Consider the following 23,175-nt stretch of genomic DNA (forward strand, 5'->3'; position numbering starts at 1 on the left):
TCCATAGTAGACTTTCCATGTACTCTCTCTCTCTGTGGGCTCATCTGGCTCCTTCACAGCCTGTTGAGTGGCTTCCCCAGAGCGAGTGTTCCAAAAAGAGTGAGCCAGTGGAAGCTGTACCACCTTTTCTTGACTTAGCCTCAGAAGTCCCATAGCATCTCTTCTACTGCACTCTATTTTTTAGAGTCACCAAGCCCAGCCCATATTCAAGGGGAGGGGAATTAGAGTCTACCTTTTATGGGAGGAGTGTTAAAGAATTTGCCAAGGTACAGGGGATTCTGGTTATCCCAGTGGTCATGATCCAAGTTCCCACACTTGCTAGCTTGCCCAGGGAAGCAAAAGTGCTCCTAACAGGGAACACTCACCAATGAACCGACATTCCCCACTGCTCCCCACCCCCAACATTCCTCATGACTGAAACTAAAGGCTGTCTGTGTGCCCATCAGATCAAAGTCTTTATGGGGCAGCCTCCCTCTGGTAGCCCAAAGTAAGTAACTGACAACACAAGGCAAATCATTTGCAAAGCATGATTGCAAGTCTTACAGAAGAGGCAGGATCTCATGCAGCCATTAAAAAGGATGTAGAAAAACTGCTCAAATCACACGCAGCTATTGCAAATATGGACGTGACAGAGGTAGGCCAGTTAACAAGCAGAAAAGAGAGATTCAGTAATAATGGAATAGGTACCTCAACAAAGAATGGTTTGAGGATGAATCAGCTGCTCCATATACGCACAATGGGACGTTAAATGGTTGTCAAAATGAATGATTGTAGCAACACACAACAACATGTATGAATCTTAGCAATGTAACCGTAAGTGAAAACAGTACCAAAAGAAGATAAACAGTTAACAGTAACTATAGATATATATTATACACACACAGATACACACGCACTTTTTAGGACTATATACAGATGCTATAAAACTACAAAACTGCATAAGGAAACAATATAAGGAGAGCAAAGGAATGATGACCTTGGGCTTCTAGCTGATGATCACCTCAGGCCAGGGGAGGGAGTGGGGTGGGTTGGGTGGACCACACAGTCAAGTCCAAATTCCTAACAAGATCCTAATTTTATTTTGGGTGGAGGATTTGAGGGTACCTATTATAGTACTAAAAATAACACTTAAAAAGCAAATAAAAGAGAGTCATGAATGGACCAATGAGGAATATATCATGCACCAAGGATTATGATAAATCTAATTGTGAGCAGATGAGGTATAATAAAAAATACTAAAATAAAACAAGGATAATAACAGCATTTGCCTCATAAAGTTGCTGTGAAGATTAAATGAGTTAACATATTTAAAACACTCACAACAATGTCTGGATTATAGTAAGCACTATACTGTGTATTTTTGCTGTCATTGTTTTTACTATATGCCAAGGAGTAACTACTATTTATTATGCATGTAAAACTACTGTTTTTTAAGCTATGTTCCAACAGACGCCATTAGCTTCCTTCCCAATGCTCATTTCCTCCTTCTTTGCTAACAGAAGTCTGCTTTTCTTCAGGATAGCAGTGAACCTAGACTCAGGCAAAATGTCTGCTTTGCCAGATATTTGCTTGTATCAAGGGTGTCCACAGGACACAGTTCTAGCAAATGATATACAAGCAGAAATCTGCTGGGGACGTCCTAAAGACTTTTACTTTTCCTGCTAAAAGAAGATGATGTGGCTGGCATCAGGCTACCTCTTCCTTCTTAACTTGAATGTGGTCTGATGCCTAGAGCCTCAGCAGCTATTTTGTTACTGTGAGGCAACAGGTATGAAAACAAAAGCAAATATGCCAAGAACGTCAATAAGGAAAGAGAAAGTCTTCCTGTACTTTATTCATTACTCCTGAAGTTGAGTATTCTTGTCAGTATTGATATGTGATTTAAAAATCTATGTCTAAGTAAGTCTAAAAAATTATTATAAGTAGAAAACAAATTCAAGGTTGAGAAAGCATTGAGCATAATTTAATTAACAGGATCTTCTTCTCAGTGGTACCTGGAATAATGGCACACCTTGCAGTTGATGGCATCTTAGATTAAATCAATTATGGGAAGAACTTTATATTTTCAGTTCCTTTCACAATTTGACGTGGGATCCCAGAAGAACATGTTGCTGCCAGCTCCTTTCAGCTGGATCTCTTACATTACAGGATTGGGGGAGGAAAGTAACAATGACAACGAGCATATTATAAGGCTTTACTGCCTACGGCAACTGTATCAGTTAGGAATACATTTGGCTGCAGGGAACTGATACTCAAACAACAGTAGTTTAAACAAATAGAGATTTCTTTTCTTTTCATAACAAAAAGTCTAGCATGCTCTCTGATGGGCATGTCTGGGTGGCTAACTAGAGGTAGGATAGAAAACTATTTGTTTTTTGATCCTTTAAGTATATGCCCATTTTTCCCCCTCGACTATTGTATTAGTCATCTATTGCTCTGCAACGAGTTACCTCAAACCTTAGAAGTTCATGGTAACAAATGTTTCTTATCTCACAGTTCCTGTGAGTCAGGCAACTGGGAGTGGCTTAGCTGGGTGGTTCTGGCTCAGTGTCTCATGTGGTTTGGGTCCAGCTATTAGCTGGGGCTGTGGTCATCTGAAGGCTCTACTAGGGGAGGAGAATCTGATTCAAGCTCACTCATGTGGTTGCTGGCAGGAAGCCTCAGTTTCTTGCTGGCTGTTGGCCAGAGACCTCAGTTCTTCACCTCGTGGGACTTTCTTTACACTCTCTGAGGGTTCTCACAACATGGTAGCTGGCTGGCTTCTCCCAGGGCAAGTGGTTCAACCACGAGAGACCAAAATGGAAGCTGCGTTACCTTTCATAACCTAATCTCAGGAGCGACATCCATCATTTCAGCTGCATTGGATTGGTCACATGTGCCAACACTGGAGGGGATGATGGGGAGGCGGCTACACAAGGGCGTAAATATCAGGAAGTAGGGATCATTGAGGGCCAGTTTGGTGGCTGGCTACCTGTTTTAGCCCATATTTGCCATCATTTGGTATAATTATTTTAAAATTATTCTCTATTTTGATTGATTCTTTCCATTTAACCTATGTAGTAGGTAAAATTTTATATTTTACTGTTTGCATATTATTGATTACTCCTAGGTTGAATATTTAAAAAGGATTTGTGAACCAGTTTTACTGCCTTTTTTACAAGTCATTTATGTCCTTTATCTAATACATTCATGTATTAGGACGTTAGTGATTTTTTTTTTCAGTCTGTATGAGTTCCTTATACAATAAAGGTATAATTCTTTGTTAAAAAAAAAAGAGGTTGCTGACTACTTGGCGGGGAGTGTTGAGACCCTGCAACCCTCAGTGGCAGAGCTGCAGGGAGGGGGCAGGACCTGAAAAGGGAGTTCTGGGTACTGAAGTGGGGAGGGGCTGGACCCCAAGCACTAGGAACTTCCCCCACTTAACCAAACTTGAGTCAAGCTCCTGTGAGTCTTCTTTTTGACTAGGCCCTGACCTTGGGCTCTGTCGTCGGTCTGCTTAGTCCAGTTTCAGCAAGAATCCTGCTGGGGCCGGCCCCATGGCTGAGTGGTTAAGTTCGGTGCTCTGCTTCGGTGGCCCGGGGTTTCGCCAGTTCGAATTCTGGGCGTGGATATGGCACTGCTCATCAAGCCATGCTGAGGTGGTGTTCCACATGCCACAACTAGAAGGACCCACAACTAAAAATACACAACTATGTGCCAGGGGCCTTTGGGGAGAAAAAGAAAAAATAAAATCTTTAAAAAAAAAAAAGAAAGAATCCTGCTGAATTGAGTGAAAATCCCCCACCATTGATATCTAATCACTCTGGCCTGCCTTCAGCAAGAATTCCCCTAGCCTTGATATTTCCTCTTAGTAGTTTTCCATCCACTGACCCCCACCCTACTACTCAGCAATAAATCTCCACCCGCCCTTGCTGTATTGGAGTTGGGCCCGATTTCTCTCCCTGACTACAAAACTTCCATTGCAATAGTCCCTCTTGAATAAAATCATCCTCACAGTCTTTAACAAGAGTTATGAATAATTTTTTCTTTAATATTCCCCAACCTCAGTAAAGATGCTACAACTCATATGGGGCTAGAAACAGCAGCCGGTGGGCTTCAAGGCTCCATTCGATGGGCCTGAGCAAGGCGGCTGTCAGCACCCCCCACGGTGGCCGTGGGTGACAGGCTGGCCCCTGTTTCTGGCACCAGGTCCTCCATCTGGATTCTGAGGCATTCCTGAGAGCCAGGGGATCTCCAGTGATAACAGACATTGGATTTCCTTCTAGTCTGGTAGGATTAGGCCAACTTAATTAGATTTTTTAAAAGAGAAAACGGATACTTTGTGTATATGTGAGCTTGAGTTCTTAGAGATACATCGTCCATATTTTCTTGTAAAAAAAATCTATCAATTAAAAAAAAAAGCTACTGAGATAATCTATGACCTCTTCTCATTCTCTTTCTCTTGGCTTTGTATACCCAGTATGAATTTGTACCATAATCGAATACTCTAACGCAAGAAGTGACTTTATTATTTTTAAAAATAATATAAAATCTGACTCAGCCCTCTTCCTCAAGGAGTTAGGGAGAAATTCTCTCTCAATCAGTTTTTTTCACTACCCCCTTCCCTGTTCCTTGCTGAAGTCACATCAAATTCCCAAGTTCACCCAATCTTGGGATCTCAGGGAAGGGCTCTGGACTTCAGGCTGATGTGCTCACCATGAGAAGCTTGATATCCAGGCCTCAATTGTCCCACAGCTCATAGCCCCAAAGGCTGTGGCTTAGAGCTCAGTCCCCAGCCTGGTGTCCACGCAGCTAACTCAGCAGACATCCTGTCCCTCCAGGGTCTGGGAGGGAGTCAAACACAGGCCCCAAGGTGGACAGAATAATGCACCTCTCCATTCTCCCAAGCATAGGGAAATCCCACTTGCTGTAGGGGTTGGGATCCATTTCTTTCTCCCTCAACTTTTCAAATCAACATCTTCTACCCATCCACATAATCTAGATCTCTGCCTTTGAGAGCCTAGATTTTCCAGAACAAGTCTTTTAACTCTCTAATGGAGGCAGAGATGGGCAATCCTCTTAAACCTACAGAGAGAAAATGCCTGTCATGCTTTGGTGCTGAATCAGGTCTGACAAGCTGGGAAACCAGCCCCAACTCTGAATGAGGTAATTCTGACCATAAATCACACAATAAAGCATACAAAGTCCTCATGATCTGACTCTGATCCAACTTTCCAGGGGTTGCTCTGGGCTTTCCTTTTCATGTGTATAATGCTCTCACTTCCTCAAACATCTTTTCTCTCCTTGTCCATCTGGCCCACCCTTATTCATCCCTCAAGGTCATTTGAATCCTCAAAAAGGTGTCAGGGCTCTAGGTTGGCATCTGTAACTCTCTTGACCTTTCTTTTGTGGTCATAAGCTGACTGCCATAGTGCTCAAACGAGTATCCTAAGCTGGAGTGTGCCAGTAAGCTCTCCTCCATGTTTGTCTCTTTCATAGGAAGGAAACCATTTCCCAGAACCCCCCGGTAGTCTTCCCCTCATGGTTCATTGGTCAAAACTGGGTCATACGGCCACCCAGAGCTCCGAGGGAGGCTGGGAAAGCAAGTTTCTGGCAAAGCTGAGAAGGATTGCCACAACTAGTTTAGACAAATTATGATTTATGCTCAGACTGGGAACACAGTTGCCCCACCTCTCCGAAAAAATGAGTCCCCTTAACAAGGAAGAAGGAAGGAAATGGCTAATAATATCTACCATAGAGATCTTGTTCCATTAATTATCCCTTCTTCTCATGGACATGGGAGGAACTACTACTATCTGTCTGCCCCTTCTTCCACAGAAGCAGAATTTTCAGATGTACACATGGCTGGCCAAAATAAGGTTTGCCTTTCCCAGCTTTCCTTGCAGCGGAGTGGAGCCATGTAACCAATTTCTGAGAATGTCAGTTACCTGTTAGCACAATAATGCCACGTAAACAACCCCAAAACCACAGCGTCATACAAGAATGAGTACTTACAGTACATACAGTACTACTAAGTATATACTTAGTATATGTACATACTAAGTACATACAGTACTTAGTTCACAAGTCTGTGGGGTTTGGCTTGTCTGAGGCTGGGCTGAGCTGGACTGATCTCAGCTGGACTCACTCAAGTGTCTGGGGTCAGCTGTTGGTTGGCTAGACAGTTCTGTTGATTTTGGCTGAGCTCGTTCACATGTCTGAGGTTCAACTGGCTGTTGGCTAAGCTAGGATGGCCTCATCTGGGATAATCCAGGGAGACTGGGTCTAGCGCCACATCCGTCATCATCCAACAGGCTGGTTAAGACATGTTCTAATGGCAATGGCAGAGGACAACAGTGAGAGTGCTACAGATTGAATGTTTGTGTCCTCCCAAAATTCATATGTTGAAAACCTAATGCCCAAAGTGATGGTATTAGGAGGTGAGGCCTTTGAGAAGAGATTAGGTCATGAGGGTAGAGCTCTTATGAATGAAATTAGTGCCTTATAAAAGAGAACCCACAGAGATGCCTAGCCCCTTACACCATGTGAGGACACAGCAAGAGTTCGGCAATCTGAAACCCAGAAGAGGGCCCTCACCCAACCATGCTGGGACTCTGACCTTGGACTTCCAGCCTCCAGAACCGTGAGAAATAAATTTCCGTTGTTTATAAGCCACTCTGTGTGTGGTCTTTTGTTATAGCAGCACAAACGGACTAAGAGAACAAGTGCAATCACACAAGTGCTTTTCAAGCTCTGCTTATGTAATGTTTGCTAATATCCACTGACCAAAGCAAGTCACAGAGTGAGTCCAGAGTCAGAATGGGGAGGTGTGACAAGATAACACAGATGCAGGGAGAGGTGAAGAATTGAGGCCATAAATGCAGTCAACCCACCACACCACATTCAGAGATTTTGCTTACAGGGTGGTAGTCAACATCGCACCACAGAGCTGGGCCACTGAGGACACTGCTACTGCCACTGATGAGCATTTGATGCCACAGTTATACTGAGAGACCTTCTAGCACCAGACCCCAGGTGTTGCTGTTGTCACAACTGTTCCCCTAAATGGGACGTTGCTGCCACAACTGGCACTGCCCACCAATAGAATGGATTCTTTTCTGCTTCTGCTTTCTTTGATCACAAGCCCCCTTGACTCAAAGTCTAGGGTGGGCAGATTTTATTAGCAGAGCCTATGACACGTACACATAACTTAGCTCACATGGAAGGGTGGGAAAGTGAGCAGCTGGCATTTTTAGCTACAATACTGGGAGGGGGGCTGTGCTCCCCACAAAGTTTCACAGAATGGAAAATTCTCCATACATGGGAAAGGGGCGTATATCATGGGCGGCTAAAAAGCCAAAACAGAAGAACAATGAGGAGGAGGAGGAGGTGAAGGAGGAAGAAGAGAAAGAGGAGGAGAAGAAAAAGGAGGAAGAGAAGGAAAAGGAGGAGGAGGAGGAGGACCCTAGCCTCTCACCCTCTTCACAGCTAAACTTCTTGAAAGAGTACTCCTAGCTCACTTTCGTCGTCTTCTCTTCCTTTCACTTCTGTAGTAATCAGTTGTTGCACACTAATGATGCCAAATCCAGTGAGTTACAACTACAAGCATCTATTTTTCTCACTCACGATTCAGGCTGCAGGTCGGCTGGGTTTGGGTCCAGGCTTCGGTTTGGGTTTTTGTGTGCTCCACGTGTCTCTTATCCTCCTTGGACCAGCAGCTTCCCAGGGTATGTTCTTCTCACCGTGAAGGGTAGGAGGAGGGCAAGAGAATGAGTGGAAACACGTGATGCCTCTTAAGGCACACCATCGCTTTTGCTCACATTCCACTGGCCAGAAGAAGTCCAGCAGGGAAATACACTCTGTCCACTCTCATGCACTGCAAGGGCACATACATGGCAAGAGGGAGTGAAGAACTGAGATCAATAATCCAGTCTACACAACTACTCATCTGGCTTGGGAGCCTGCTGGGCCATTTGGCTCAATAATAACCCCACATTGGCCAAAGCAAATAGACAGTTTTCAGAGGATGGGGAGGCAGGCAGGTGCCAGGTCACGCAGTACCTTTTAGGCAATGGTTAGGAGTTGGGATTTCATTCTGTGTGTACGGGAAGCCATTTAATGGTTGGATATGTGACTACAGTGGTCTTTTTACGATGCAAATCTGGTCATGAAATGCCCATACTTAAACTTTCAGTGAATGTCCCATTGCCTAGAGGAGAACATAACACAGTCCTAATATGGCATTAGAAGCCCACCATGATAGGCCCCTGCTCCAGTATCTCCTGTCATAGCACCTCATTCTTTGCGCTTTGTTCTTACCTTGTAGGGCTTTTAGTTTATTTTAGTTTGGATTCTCCCAGAAGCTGATCCTGAGATGAGGATTTAAGTGCAAGTCGTTTATTTGGGAGGCAACAGAAACATCAGTGGGGAAGAAGTGGAAAGTGACACAGGGAAGGAAGGCAGCCCCTAAGAGTGAGCTGTTAAGCCAATTACCACAGTGGACAACGGGAGCTTAATTCTGTAAAGAAACTCTGGGAAACACATGCCTCCAAATTATCCCACCTGAGGGTGAAGGAGCTGAGATATTTACACACCAGTTCCTGAGAGTCCTTGGTTGAGGACTGTTCCTGGGAGGAGCTAAGTCCTAGGCACTTCTATATGCCACAGATGTGGGGAGTTTGGCTTTCCACAGTGCTTCGGAGTTGAGGGCAGAGCCTTCAAGCAAAGACAGCACACGGAGAGGTCAAGGGATGGGGCGAGGCACTGACAGCGTCTGCTCCATGCTTTCTCAATTGCAGCTTCTCTTGTAGGTGTTCCACAAACGTTTCATCCTTCTTCCTGGGATGCTTTTCCTCCCTGTCTACCTGATAAATTCCTACTCATTCTTCAGGACCTTTCTCAGCTTCCTAAACAGAGAAGACCAGGCCCTACTCTGGGTTTTCTTAGAACATAGTACAGACCTCTATTTTTTATCACTTATCATACATTCCTTACTAGCCTGACTCCCCTACCAGATGATACACTTGTTGAGGGCAGGAGCTGCATGTTCACAGCTCTTCATATAGTTTGGCACCTGGAATATAGCAGATGCTCAGTAAAAGCTAGTTGGATGGAAGGATGAATTTCTACCTACAGAGTCTGGCAGTGATCCAGTGGAGTGCTGCACTGAACTGAGGCCAACCTGAGGGGAAATCGTAACAGTTTTTACACCCCTTTGTCAGCTCATGGCATTCCCCTTCCTTCATTCACCTGATGCCCTCCTCTTCTCTCTCCCTATGCTAATACTAAAATCTGCTCCTAGATGCTTCTTGTATATCAAAGGAGGACAAAACCAACAGATAGGAAACCTAGGTTCCTGTTCATCTTTGCCATTGACTAGTTGGGGCATCCTTGGGCCAGTTTCTTCCTCCCCGAGCTTCAGACTCTTCATTTGTAAAATGATCTTGAACGTCCCCGCTGATTATTAACCGGTTCTGTAAGAATATCTCTAGAAGGATGACACACAGAACTGGTAACAGTGGTTGTCGCTAGAAAGGAAAAATGAGTGGCTGTGGGCCAAGGATGTGAGGAGACCAACTTTCTCTTTGTACTCTGCCTTCGTTTCCTAGGAGCACTGCAACAAATTTGGTGGCATAAAAGAACAGAAATTTGTTTTCTCACAGTCCTGGAGGCTGGAAGACCAAAATCAAAGTGTTGGCAGGACCACGCTCACTCTAAAGGCTTTTGGGGAGAATCCTTCCTTGCCTCTTCCGGGTTCTGGTGGCTCCAGGCATTCCTTGACTCACGGCTGTAGCACTCCAATCTCTGCCTCTGTAGTCACATTGCCTCCCCTCTCTGTCTTCTCTCTCATAAAGACACTTGTCACTGAATTTAGGGTCCAACCAAGTAAACCGGATGATCTCATCCCAAAATTCTTTTTTTTTTTTAAGATTTTGTTTTTCCTTTTTTCTCCCCAAAGCTCCCCCAGTACCTAGTTGTATATTCTTTAGTTGTGGGTCCTTCTAGTTGTGGCATGTGGGATGCTGCCTCAGCATGGCCTGATGAGCGGTGCCATGTCCACGCCCAGGATATGAACTGGCAAAACCCTGGGCCACTGAAGCAGAGCACGAACTTGACCACTCGGCCACAGGGCCGGCCCCATCAAAATTCTTAATTACATCTGCAAAGACCCTTTTTTCATATAAGGTAACATTCACAGATTTCACAGATTTGGCTGGGGACGTATCTTTGGGGGGCCACCAGTCAACCTACTACATACCTATTTGCATGTTTTGAATTGATACCAGGTACAAATTTATGAAAAGAAGGAAGGAAAGAAGGAAGGAAGGACAGAAAAAAGGAAGGAAAGAGGAAGGAAAGATTTATATGTGGCTGAACAGACACTAGGGTGTCTACTTTTCTGCCTCCTGTTCAACCCAGTTTTGCTTTTCTCATAGGATCTGGCTTTGAACCATCTTGTTTCCCCACAATTTTTATTTACTGTTGAAACCATGTTATAGGAAATTAAAACGGAACTCTCAACACATGTATGTGGAAGTAGTACAACCACTTTGAAAAACAACTGGGCACTATTTTGCAGAGTTGAACAAATGTATACATTCCAGACCAGCACTTCCACTTTTATGTTGACATCCTAGAGAAACCCTTCACTTGTCCACTTATCCAGGAGACATAGATAAGAACGTTCAAAGCAGCAGAGTTGACAGTTGCACAAAATGTTAACCAACCAAATGCTCATTAGTAGTGGTATAGATAAACTGAGCCATTTACAAAATGGAATATTATACAGCAGTGAAAATGAGTGAACTATAGCTACAGTCATCCACATGGGTAAATCTCAAAATCATACTGTTGTCCAAAAGAAGCAAGCAACAGAAGAATAGATACAATACAATATCATTAATATAAACAATACATTATTTAAGGTTACAAACATAGGTGGAAAAGTATAAAGAAAAATAGGAAGATGATTAATACAAAATTCTGGACAGTGGTTATACCTGAAGTGGGGAGAAAGGGGAATACCCTTAGGAAGGGACCCTCCAAGAGGCTTCTAAGGTACTGATGATGTCCTATTGCATAGTGTGGGGAATGGGCACGTGAGTGCAAATGTTATTATTCACTGAACTATACATATTAGTTTTATACATTCTTTTTTGTGTATGTATATTTAACAGCCCATGAGAAAAACCTACCATAGGTGAGGATGTGGAGCAATGGAAACCCTCACTTACTGCTCTGAGGTGAATATAAACTGGAAAAGTCATTTTGGAGAGGACTTGGCAGTATCTCGTAAGGTAGAATTTATGTATATTCTGTGATCTAGCAACGCCTTTCCTAGGTATTCCCAGGTACCTTAAAGCAGTGGTTTTCAAACTTTCCGACAACAACCTCTCATTGAGAAGTATATTTTACATTACAATAAGTATACACATACACACACAAACATACACATATATGTATGCGTGTATAAAGTTGAAACAAAAATTTTGCAAAACAATGCCTATCCATATTACATGCAAAACACTCTGATCTTTTCTATTTCCATCTATTCTTTCTTTTAATTGAGATATAATTGACATTTAACACTGTATACCTTTAAGGGGTAAATGTTCCTGTCTACTGTATTTCATGAAAGGTCCCAACCTTTAAATTTATTTCAACCCACTAATAGTTGACCAATTGTAATTTGAAAAAGACTGCACTAGAGAAAATTTTGCACAAGGTAATGTGTAAAAGAACATTAACTGAGCGCTGCTCAAAACAAAAATAATTGGAGAAGACAATTAAGGAGTATTTACATTGTGGAACACTGTATCACAGTTAAGATGAATAAACTAGAGCTCCATGTATCAACAGAATGCTGAATGAAAAGGGCCAGTTGCTGAAGCATATGTACAATGGGATGCTATTTATAAAGTTTCAAAACATGGAAAACATGTTGTTTATGGATATGCACATATGTAGTAAAAGTCTACAACATGCCTGAGAATGCTGAACACATAACTCAGGATCGTGGTTTCCACTGGAGAGAAGGAGGGAAACGGGATCAAGGAGGGTCAAAAGGGGACTTTAATTGCATCGTAGGATTTTTTTGTTTCTTAACTTTGTTTTTACATGTTATTTATTCTTTATTCTTTAGGAGTTGGCAAACTACCACCCATGAGCCAAATCTGGCGTGCTGTTTGTGTATGGCCTGTGAGCTAAGAATGGTTTTCACATTTTTTAATTGTTGAAAAAAATTTGAAAGAAGAGTATCTTGTGATGTGAAAATTACATAAAATTCAAAATTTCGTGTCCACAAATAAAGTTTTATTGGAATACAACCATGCTAGTGTATTTTCATATTGTCTGTGGTTGTTTTCCTGTTACAACAGCAGAGTTGAGTAATTCTAACGGCCTGCAAAGCCAAAAATATTTATAATTGGGCCCTTTACAGAAAAAGTTTGCCCGCCCTTGGTTTATTGTGTGACACATATTCTATAATAATTTTAAAAATTGTAGCATTAAAGAAAAATTCCAGAGATAAAAAGATGTATAATTCTATCATCTAACAAAATTTGCTTAATTTTTCCATGCTTTCTTCCAGTCTTTGACAAAACCCATACATTTTTATTGAAATCAGGCAAAGACATTTTGCATTCAGCTTTTTCCTCATTGTATATCGTTTCATAAACCTTTACAATGTGGTATGTAGCAAGTTTGCACATTTTAATAGCACAGCATGGTTCAAGATTACAAACCACACACCATAATTTGTGTAACTACCTCCTCATGTTTAAACTTTTATATTCTTTTCATTTTCCCCCTATTTATTATTGGCTACACAGCAAAGAACATCTTTGTACACAGAGTTCCCACCCCCCCCTTTTGGCTTATTTCCTTAGAATAAATTCCTAGGAAAGATTCTGTCTTGATCTTCCCTCCATGCCCCAAACTCTAACCACTCTCTCTTCCTCTCTTTACTCCAATAACCTCTTGCTTCTTCAGTCTTTCTGCTGATCACTTTACCTTCCCTAATATAACTGATTTCTATCATTTGGCTCTGTCTAGCGGTTACTTAGGGACGAAGAAAGCTCTCATGTTCTTAGATCCCAGCTGGACCTGACCATTCCTTTGGTTGTCCAACATTCTGCAGGGCATTGCGAGGGCTGTTTCTTGCTCTCATTTCTTAACCTTTCCTCTCATCGCAGGGTTCACTCCACTCCTTTGCTGAGGTTAAAGTATGCCAGTGATGTCTTTGTAACTAAGTCCAAAGGCTTTTTTCTCAATTTTTATATTCCCCATGGAGCTCCTGCTCTGAAATGACTTCCCTACCGTTCTTCAGGCCTTTTCTCTTTCTTTTTCTGTGTGTTTCTACGCAGGGCTTATCTCTTCCGTACGACTTTCTCTAAGGATTGGGATACGCCCACCTCTTTTGAGACCACATTCAACCCGTGCATAGCTCATTCCCTTAACTCTACTTTGCCCCTGTCTAAGTTGTTTTACTCTCCTTTGAATGAAGATGAAATTAAGAAGCGGAAAGTTAAAACTTGCAGGCAGACGACATTGAGAGTCCTCTACTTACAGTTTCAAAATAATCAAACCCTTGAGATAGATCCAAGGATCATAGGCCATACGTGCTATTAACAGAAGATCTACGAAGTGAGGTCTACAGATCAGTGGCATCAGTGTCGTCTGGGAGCTTGTTAGAAACGCAGAATTGTAGGCTCCACCCCAGGCCTACTGAATCAGAATCTAGGCTTCTAACATGATCTCCAGGTGACTCACATGTACTTTAAAGTATGAGAAGCACGAGTTTAGTGGACCAGAGCACCTGCCACTAAAAACCTCCACTAAAAGTGTTCCAAGGACCCCTTGGGAACCTCAAACCAATGATTTTTGGCCAAACTTTTGGTCAAAGTTTGGTATGAGGGTGATCTGGCTGCCACGGCTGCCACCCCTTTGATGGACAGGGTTGACTCGATTGATCTCCTGGCTAGGCGGGTGGCCTCCCTCCCTCATCATTCTAGGTACAGGTTCATTCCTCTGCAGCTGCAAAAGGGTTTGGAGAGGACAATATTTCCCAAGAGGGAAGTCTATTCTTCAACCAAGAGTTCAGGCAAGCTTATAGAAACTTTGGTAAAGTGGACACATCCTCCCAGGGGTTAGAAAACATGGTTTCTATCGTCTTTTCCAACAAAAAATGTGTATGAACAAGATAGATAGTTCATACTCTTCATTCTCTCAGTAAATATTAAGCACCAATTATGTGTCAAGTGCTATTCCAGGTGCTGGGGTTATAGGAGAGAACAAAACAGACAAAATTCCTGCCTTAGTGGGTTTTACTTCTAGGGGATGGAGATGGACGACAAACAAGTACATAATATGGTAATTACTGATAGTGCTTTAAAGAAAAACAGAGTCGTGGAGCCCGCTATTTAAGATGGGTGGTGAGGGGAGGGCTCCCCGAGGTGAACACACTTGGGAATATACCTGGATGAAATGAGGCAGCAAGCCATCAGATATTTTGGGGAAGAGAATTCCAAGCAGAGAAAATGGCTAATACAAAGGTCCCGAGGTAGGAACATGCTTGGAGTGTTCAAGGAACAACAAAAAGGCCAGTGAGTGTGGCTGGAGCAGATTAAGCAAGAAAGAGAGTGGAACCGAATTATGCAGGGTCTTTTTTTTTTTTTTTTTTTGAGGAAGATTAGCCCTGAGCTAACATCTGCTGCCAATCCTCTTCTTGCTGAGGAAGACTGACCCTGAGCTAACATCCGTGCCCATCTTCCTCTACTTTCTCTGTGGGACGCCTACCACAGCCTGGCTTGCCAAGCAGTGCCATGTCCGCACCCGGGATCCAAACTGACGAACCCGGGACCACTGAAGCGGAAACTGCCAACTTAACCACCACACCAGTGGCCCAGCCTCACGCAAGGTCTTTAAGGAGCTTGGATTTTATGCCAGTGTGATGGAGCCATTGCAAGGTATTGAGGAGAGGAGTGACATAATCTAACTGACATTTTTAAAGGCTCTCTCTGGCTGCTGTGTGGGGATAGATTCTAAGGGGGCAGGAGTGGAAGCAGCGGTGCCTAGCAGGAGGCTGCTATAAGGATGCAGTTGGTTTAGATTCAGGTAGTCATGGTGATGGTGGTGAGAAAGGGCCCAACAATCACAACTTCCCTAACAAAGACTATTTAAAAACATCACCAGATGACTTGAGTGATTTTTTTTAACTCTTAGATGGGAAATTGGCTTAGATGTACTAAACAAAGAATAGAAATAATAGGGCTTCTCTGGGTTGAACAATGAAACCAGCAACCCCTGGGAATCAGTGTTATTTAACATTTCATAAACAATTAAGGAAAAATAATACTTTGAGACATTTCTAGATACACAAATTATACTCTGCTTTCGACATAGTGAAATGTCAAGTCAATAGGGAGCATCTTCTGGAACATTTCTAAAGCCGTGTGAGTAGCCTGGAAAGTGGCAGGTGACTTGCCACAGGAACAAGTGTAAGGAAGATCACCTAGGGGGAGACAATTCAGATGATACCTTTAAGATAATGAACTCTGAACTGCCAGTTGCCACCAAGGAAAGGGATCCAGAAGTCGCTGTCGATTATTCTTTCAAGACACAGCTCTTGTCAAGTCCAAAATACCAGCAAAAGTTCTGGCTGTCCAGAATAAAGAGAAAACACCAGTTTCAACAAAACCTCAGGAAACCCCCCCTTGGAGTTCAGTGCGCAGTGCTGGTCGCCACAGCCTGAAAAAAAGGAGAGCCAAAGAAAGGCAGCTAAAATGATTTAAAAGGGTAGAGGGCCTTTTGTTTGATGGACTAAATGCCCATAAAGGTGACCTTCTGAGACAAGATAAGATGAAAATCTATAAAAGCATGAAAGATTCAGAGAAAGTAAAGATAGACCTTTTCATACAATTTCATGATTGTGATTCAGGGGACAAAGGAAGCTTGAAAATGGGGGTAATGTCTATGTAGAAACAGGCATATAAAAGAAGGTCCTTCTTTAGACCGGGTCGGTATGTATTCTCCAATATGTGGAAGGACATGTGGTAGAGTAAACGGGAGCCAGATTGGGGGCGGGGGGGGCTGGGGGACTACGGACAACTAGCCCATCTCAACAGTCCTTTGTTGGGACAAAAAGCACTCTGGACTTGGATGTGCTCCCTGCCTCCCTCAGCCTCCCCCTCGCTCCCCCCCATTACCGTGGTATACAACCACAGTAACTCAGAGCAAAAAACACCCACAAGACATACAAAGGATTCAAAATACTAATATTGAACCTCATTCTGAGTCAACATTAGACTGAAAATGAATTCAAGGGTGAAAGATTTATAATAGATTAATAAGGGAAATTAAGATGTTTGAGAGTACATCCTTAATCTCTGCGATTCATGCCATGGAGATAATTCTACTTTCTCGCAAGAAATGTTCCTTAGTAGTCTGAACTGGATGGATAAAGTAAGAACGTTTCCTAAACACTGTCAGCATCTGGGTTCTCACAGTCAGAAAGCGGCAGTTATTGATTGAAATAGAGATTAGATCATTCGAATTTAGTCTTCAACTAACAGCAGAGAGGGAGACTCTTATGAACTAACCGTTACTCACGTGTTGAACAGTTAGCAACCCTGGACTATCGGATCCGTACTGATCTTCCTTCATAGATTTAAAAAAAAGAAAAAAAAAATCCGGGTCCAAACGTCACAGAGAAGGGGAGGGTAATAACCAGAGTGTAACTTAGTTGGGAGATGCTAAAAACGGGTTGCAACCAACACACAGGCCCTTACTTTTAGGTCAAAGATTTATGTATATAAATACACATGCTCTCTCTTTACAAAAAATATTAGACTCAGGAGCCTCATTCTCCCCAAAGTAAACAGCACCCCCTCCTCCTTCCCCTAGGTCCCTTTCTTTACCTGCGTCTTCCCCTCCTGGGGAGCAGGAACTTCCAGCCCCGCCTCCCTGCTCGTCCAAGCTCCGCCTCCCTGGTCCACCTGTGTGCCCAGCGCCTGACGTTACCGTTCGGCTTCAGCGGCCTGCAGGATCCCGGCTCCCGATTGGTCCGTCCGACCACGCTCCGGGCAGCCCACCAATGGCAGCGGCGATGGGTTGGGGGGTGCCCACATCCAAGATGGCGCCTCCAGGAGCTGGGAGCGGGTGACCGGCTGTGGGGAAGCGGCCTGGGTTGGCCCTCCGATTGCGGGGTCCTGGGGGCTTCTCGCCGCGTACCCCCGTGGCCCGCCTACAAGGCCTTCCCCGGGCCAGAGCAATGGCCGCCGAGAACAGCAAGCAGTTTTGGAAGAGGAGCGCCAAGCTGCCGGGGAGGTGAGCCCAGGACGCAGAGGAAGAGGGGATTGGACCAAACCCTTCCAGATCCTAAATCCTAAATCCTGCGGGCCTGGGGCGCCACCGACCCCGGAAGGCTGGTTTGGGGAACCTGGGCTGGAGGAGCTGGGGCTGCCTGGTGGCGGCAGAGCAGCTGTCAGGCGGAGGAGCAGGCAGCAGGCTTTAGCGATGGCTGGTTGTGGAAGCAGACTGGGCTCTGGGGGCGGAGGGCTCAGGAGAGGCTGCCCTCCCCCGGGAGGTGGCCAGAGTCCCGGGGAAGGGACCGTGGAGTTGGATGAGTAGTCAGTGTCAGTCCTGGGTTAGGAGGGCCACCCCCAGAGGTGCTTTTCACTTTAAACAGAACTCCGTCTTAGGGGGTCTCCACCACGCACAGGTGGTTGTTTGCATGAGGATGACCCCCTCCCTTGCTCCCCCAGCTCAGTACGCACGAATCTTTCTCCTGGACTCCCACAAGGTTCTGGTGGGAGCTTGGGACCATCTGCGGGGGCACAGGAAAAGTGAGGAAAATTCTCAAGTTCGACCTTACTTTATCTTGAGTTGCTCTTTTCCCGTTAGGAGTTAATACGTGGTGACCGGAGGATCGCGGTTATTTCTTTAGCATTATCTAAGGATTTATTCAACCCCAAGTGGCCTCTTTCCTACTGCGTTGTAGTGTTATTCTTGTGCAAATGCGCTAAGTTCTTTCATTCTTAAGTTATTTAGTTGGAGAGCAGACCTTCTGAGCTACTTCTCCACCTCCCCCCCCCCCCCTTTTTGGTGTATGTATGCTTAGCAACTGTACATCCATCCAACTGTTGTTGGTTTATAGTTTCAATTTGTTTTGAGCAGAGTCCTGAGAAGTCTAAGGATCAGTGTATGTTTCAGTAGCAAATTTAAGATTTCTGCCAGCTGCAGTCTACTTGGTGATGACATTCATGTTTGGTTGTGCCCCACATGCAGCCTTTCCTGATTGATTCAGGTCTTATCCTTCTGGGATAATCCTTTGAACTTGTGACCTTTTTTTTTTTTTTAATAGCAAGAGAGAAATGAGGGTCAGTGGTGGCCACATAGCAGTCTTATTTTATTCAAGATCCTATTAGACATGTGGAGAATAGAGTGGGAATCAGCTTTTAGTAATACAGTATTAAAATAATTCAAGGCAATGCAGAGATAGCTTCAGATTAAAGTGCTGAGGAATTACAGTGTTAATATTAATGCTGAAGACTTCTGTGTTTTTAGATAGCATCACTTCCTGCCAACTGATTCCTTTTCCTTCCTGGTCTGGTGAGCTCTCCTGTCCCGCTAACTGCTGTTCTCTGGGGTTTTCCATGGTGAGATCATTAAATTTCAACATCCTAAGGTTATGATCAGAATCAGTTGGAAAACTGTTAAGTCAGGAAGCAGTATCTGGGATGTGGGACATGGCATGGTCTTTTGTGCTTACTGACTGCTGGTTGTTATTAACAGTTTTTGGTTTCTCTATTTCTTCTTTTGCACTATAGGATTGGTCAACTTATTTTCAAAGCACTACTTTTGTGAGATAGGAAGAGGATCTTTTTGGTTTCTTCAAGTTTCTGGCTTCCTTTTTCATTTTGAAGAGGAATATAGAGGGATAGAGGAGAGAACACTTGTGTTCAGAAAGACTTGGGGTATTATTTTGGCTCTGTTACCTGTGTGATCAAGGACAAATAATTTACTCAGTCTCTCTGGGCTTCAGTTTCCTTATCCGTGAAATGAGAATACAAATACTTTCCTCAGGGTTACAGTGAGGACTAAATTAAACATCTTATTTGTAAAGAACCTAGGACAGTGTTTATTTGGCACATTATAGTAATTCAATAAATACTAGTTGTTAGTATTGCTGTTCTTGTTAGAGCAAGTAAACATTTAAAAGAATGTTTCTCAGATCCTTACCCGAGTCCTAGGTCTTTATGTTCACGGTTTATCTTAAGGCATTAAAATGTTAACCCGATTCCTAATAGTTTTTAGTGCCTTTCTTGGGGAAGAGAAATATTGTTCAGCTGCATGCTTTTAGCTGGGAAGCCCCAGGAGCCCCTGATTATGGGAGAAAACTAAAGTTCTTTTAGATAGAAAGTGCTTTGGTTCAAGGAAAATGTTAGGGCATTTTCTCAAGAATAGAACTTTTGTTTTTGTACTTTTTAGTGAAGAGAAACTTTCTCCTGAGTGGAGAAATGACATAGATGACCGTGTCTAGGTCCCATGGCAACCTAGAAGTGAAACTTGTTTACTCTTCTTTGCAAATTGAAAGTGATGGCAGGTTACTTTCAATTTCTTTGGTCATGATCCAGCAACCTTAATGACAACAAATAAGAATTTTCTATAGTACAGTAACCTAAGTTCAAAATGAATTAAACATCTTTTTAAAAATAACAGCTTTATTGAGATGTAATTCACATACCATGAAAATTCAACCTTTTGCAGTGTGCAATTCAGTACTATTTAGTATATTCATCTAGAGTATAGATGGTTTTGTGCAACTGTCAACATTAATTTCAGAACATTTTCTTCACCCCAAAAGGAAACCTCATGTCCATTAGTAGCCACTCCCCACCCCCCTCCCCCCTCCTCCAGCCCCTGGCAACCACTAATCTTTCTGTTTCTATGGATTTGCCTATTCTGGACATTTCATATAAATGGAATAATGTGACAAGGCCTTTTGTTACTGGCTTCTTTTATTAAGCATAATGTTTTTTAGGCTCATCCGTGTTGTAACATGTATCAGTATTTCATCCCTTTTTATGGCTAAATAATATTCCATTGTGTGGATATATCTCATTTTGTTTATCCATCAGTTGATGGGCATTTGAGTTGTTTTCACTTTTGGCTATTAGGAATAATTCTATGAAATTCATGTGCAGGTTTTTCTGTGGACATATGTTTTCCATTTTGAGTATGTGTAAGAGTGGAATTGCTGGGTCATATGGTAACTTGATGGAATTAAATATCTTTTTGTGTTCTCTCAGTTATTCATAAGAGCCCCATGTACTTAATACATCAAATGGTCCTTGCGTGGATGCCTGGGAAGATAGGAGGCCGTGTTGTTGGGAATGTGGGCTCTGGAAACTTGCAACTAGTAGATAAGTTCTGGAGATCTGAGGCGCAGCATGGTGATTATAGTCAACAACACTGTATTATAAATGTCAAAGTTGCTAAGAGACTAGATCTTAATTGTTCTCACCACAAAAAGGAAATAATAATTATGTGGTGAGATAGAGGTGTTAGCTAAGCTATGGTGGTAATCATTGCAGTAAATAAATGTATCAAACCAACACAGTGTACGCCTTAAACATACACAATGTTATATGTCAATTATATCTAAAAAAAAAATAAAAAAAGATTGCAGGTTTTGACTGCCTGGGTTCAAATCCCAGCTCTGCCACTTTCTAGTTACGTGACCTTGGGCAAGGTACTTAACCTCTCTGTCCCTCAGTCTCCCCAACTGTAAAATGGGGACAGAGTATCTTCCCTATAAGGCTGTTATGAGGAATAAAGGAGATAACACATAGAAAGTGCCTAAGAGGTACTCAGTAATATTAGCTGTTAGGAAAATGATAATTGTGATTACAGTAGCTCCTATTTTTATTTGTTTCTCCCCTTTGCTCTAGTTTCTGAAACTGGAATTGAAAAACTTTGATCAGTGGTGTGTCTGGAGCCCCCAGTGAGTCCTGAGCAGGAGGTGGGGGTTGGCAGCACCTTTTATTGTTAGTTAGGCAGAGGGTTTTTGGAGGCACAGAGAAGCCTGATGCAGGGCAACTATGGCTATGCGGTGTTCGTTATCGATGAGGAGTAGGACTTGGAGCAATGTTCTCAAACTTCAGTGAGTCACTTGGAGGGCTCGTGAAAGTGTAGATTGCCGGGCTCCACTTCCAGATTTTCTGTTTCAGTAGGTCTCAGGTGGCACCTGAGAAGTTGAGCTTCTAAGAAGTTCCTAAGTGATGCTGCTTCTGCTAATCTGGGGGCTGTGCCTTGAGACCCACTGAGGAAAGAGCCCTGAATCAGATTGAAAGAAACCTGAGTTCTGTTTGCGAGGGGCTTTTGCTGTATGGATCTTGAACAATTTGTGCACCTCCACTTGGCTGTCTAATCAGCATCTCACACTTAACACGTCCAAATAGAACTCTTGATCTCCACCTCTGCCCATTCTTGCAAAGCTGTCCTTTCCATCTCATTTAGTGGTCGCACCTTTCACCACGTTCCTTAGACCAAAAATCCCAGTGTTTTTTGGCTCTTCTTGTTCCTTTCCTGCCACATCCAATTCATCAGCAAGTCCTGTTGTCTTGTCAGAATGTATCCCGAACCTGAGCTCTTCTCACCACTTCTCCCCTTGCTGTCATGATCAGCCTCAGTCCTCTCTTGCCTGGGCTACTGCTGTAGCCTCCTGACTGGTCTTCCTGCTTCTCTTCTTGCCCCTCTACAGACCTCTCATTTGTAGTTAGAATAAAATCCAAACTCTCTAAGTCTTCCAGGCCCTTCATGATTGGAAAGATGGGCCAAGGTAAGGACTTTGATCTTTATCCCAAGAGCAGTGGGATGTCATTAGGAGGTTGGCGGGGGCTGTGACAGGATCAGATTTGCATTTATAGAAATATCATTCTGGGGGCCGGCCCCATGGCTTGGTGGTTAAGTTTGGTGTACTTCACTTAGGCAGCCCGGGTTCATGAGTTTGGATCCCAGGTGCCGACCTAGACTGCTTGTCAGCCATGCTGTGGTGGCAACCCATGTATCAAGTGGAGGAAGATTGGCACAGATGTTAACTCAGGGCTAATCTTCCTCAGGAAATATATGTATAATTCTGCCTGCCTTGAGGAAAATGGCTTGGACCAATATTTTCAATGAATGGGGATGGGGACACACAGTTGGTGTTTTGGGTGAGTTAATTCTGGGTAGTACTGGACTGTAGGATGTTTAACATCCCTAGCTCCTGCCCACTGAATGCCAGCAAGACCCACCAGTTATTGGTACAAACACCCTTCCCACATATACGTGCACACTTCCAAACACTCCAGCTTCCCCTCCCCTTCTGTACTGCCAGTATCCATGCTTCCCTGCTGGGGATCGAAATGAGTTTAGTTAGGAGCCTTTTGCAGTCAATAGAGGGAGAGGCGATGATGGCTTGGACTAGGTCTTGGTGAGTAGAGGTCAAGTTTGAGAATATCCACAGGACTCGGTGAATCATTGGATCTGAGGAGTGAGGGACAAGAAGGTGCCACTCCCAGGTTTCTGGCTTAGGTAGTCACTTAAGGTTGTGGTGTCATATACTTAGAGAAAAAGCCAAGTTTTAGAGCAAAGTACTTAAATTCTCTGTGCTCAATTTCCTTGTCTATGAAGTGAGAGGTTTGGATTAAGTGAGCTCTAAGACTTACCAGTTCTGAAGTTGAGTGTTAAGCTTAAATTTACCTAGTCCAACTTTTGTCAATGGGTATTTCTCTTTTGCTCTTTCACTCACCTCCGGCACGCTTGATAGGTAGGAGTAGATGGTGGGAGGGGGGCGCTGATGGTGAGGGGCTGCTGAAGGTGGGCCTTTCTGTCTTGTGCATTTTCTTTTTCCTCCCCAAATCCCCAGTAGGTACTTGTACATCCTAGTTGTAAGTCATTCTAGTTCTTCTGTGTGGGACACTGCCACAACATGGCCTGATGAGCGGTGTGTAAGTCTGTGCCCAGGATCCAAACTGACGAACCCTGGGCCACTGAAGTGGAGCACGGGAACTCAACCACTTGGCCACAGGGCGGCCCCTATCTTGTGCTTTTGAAAGTAGCAAATTGCTGGTCCTGCTGAACATCTGAGTGTCATGAAATTGTAGAATGTTAGAATTCGACTCTAAGACCACTGCAAGTGAGGAAATGGAGGGC

General features: G+C 43.5%; 3 protein-coding genes across 14 annotated transcripts in view; 1 reads left to right on the forward strand and 2 right to left on the reverse strand.

The window, feature by feature from the left end:
* The window catches only part of TMEM217B (transmembrane protein 217B), a 39,741-nt gene extending 22,737 nt beyond the window's left edge, over nt 1–17,004 (reverse strand). For 2 of the 6 annotated variants that reach the window (XM_070584503.1, XM_070584505.1), the window contains exon 1: nt 16,896–17,004. The gene's annotated coding sequence lies outside the window, so the exon portion shown is untranslated. Of the gene's footprint in view, nt 1–15,516; nt 15,641–16,587; nt 16,676–16,895 lie in introns of those variants that run through there. The other 4 variants (XM_070584501.1, XM_070584502.1, XM_070584506.1 and 1 more) reach the window with 3 other exon arrangements.
* Nucleotides 1–17,010, reverse strand: part of TMEM217 (transmembrane protein 217) — a 28,373-nt gene extending 11,363 nt beyond the window's left edge. The window contains exon 1 of one of the 3 annotated variants that reach the window (XM_008528776.2): nt 16,896–16,998. The gene's annotated coding sequence lies outside the window, so the exon portion shown is untranslated. Of the gene's footprint in view, nt 1–15,516; nt 15,641–16,895 lie in introns of those variants that run through there. The other 2 variants (XM_008528773.2, XM_008528775.2) reach the window with 2 other exon arrangements.
* The window catches only part of TBC1D22B (TBC1 domain family member 22B), a 66,747-nt gene continuing 60,241 nt past the window's right edge, over nt 16,670–23,175 (forward strand). The window contains exon 1 of one of the 5 annotated variants that reach the window (XM_070584497.1): nt 16,670–17,304. In XM_070584497.1, the coding sequence (XP_070440598.1) occupies nt 17,249–17,304 (56 nt within the window). In that variant the 5' untranslated portion in view covers nt 16,670–17,248. The remainder of the gene's footprint in view (nt 17,305–23,175) is intronic. The other 4 variants (XM_070584496.1, XM_070584500.1, XM_070584499.1 and 1 more) reach the window with 4 other exon arrangements.

This window comes from Equus przewalskii, chromosome 19, assembly GCF_037783145.1.
Source record: "Equus przewalskii isolate Varuska chromosome 19, EquPr2, whole genome shotgun sequence".
Lineage (NCBI taxonomy): Eukaryota > Metazoa > Chordata > Mammalia > Perissodactyla > Equidae > Equus > Equus przewalskii.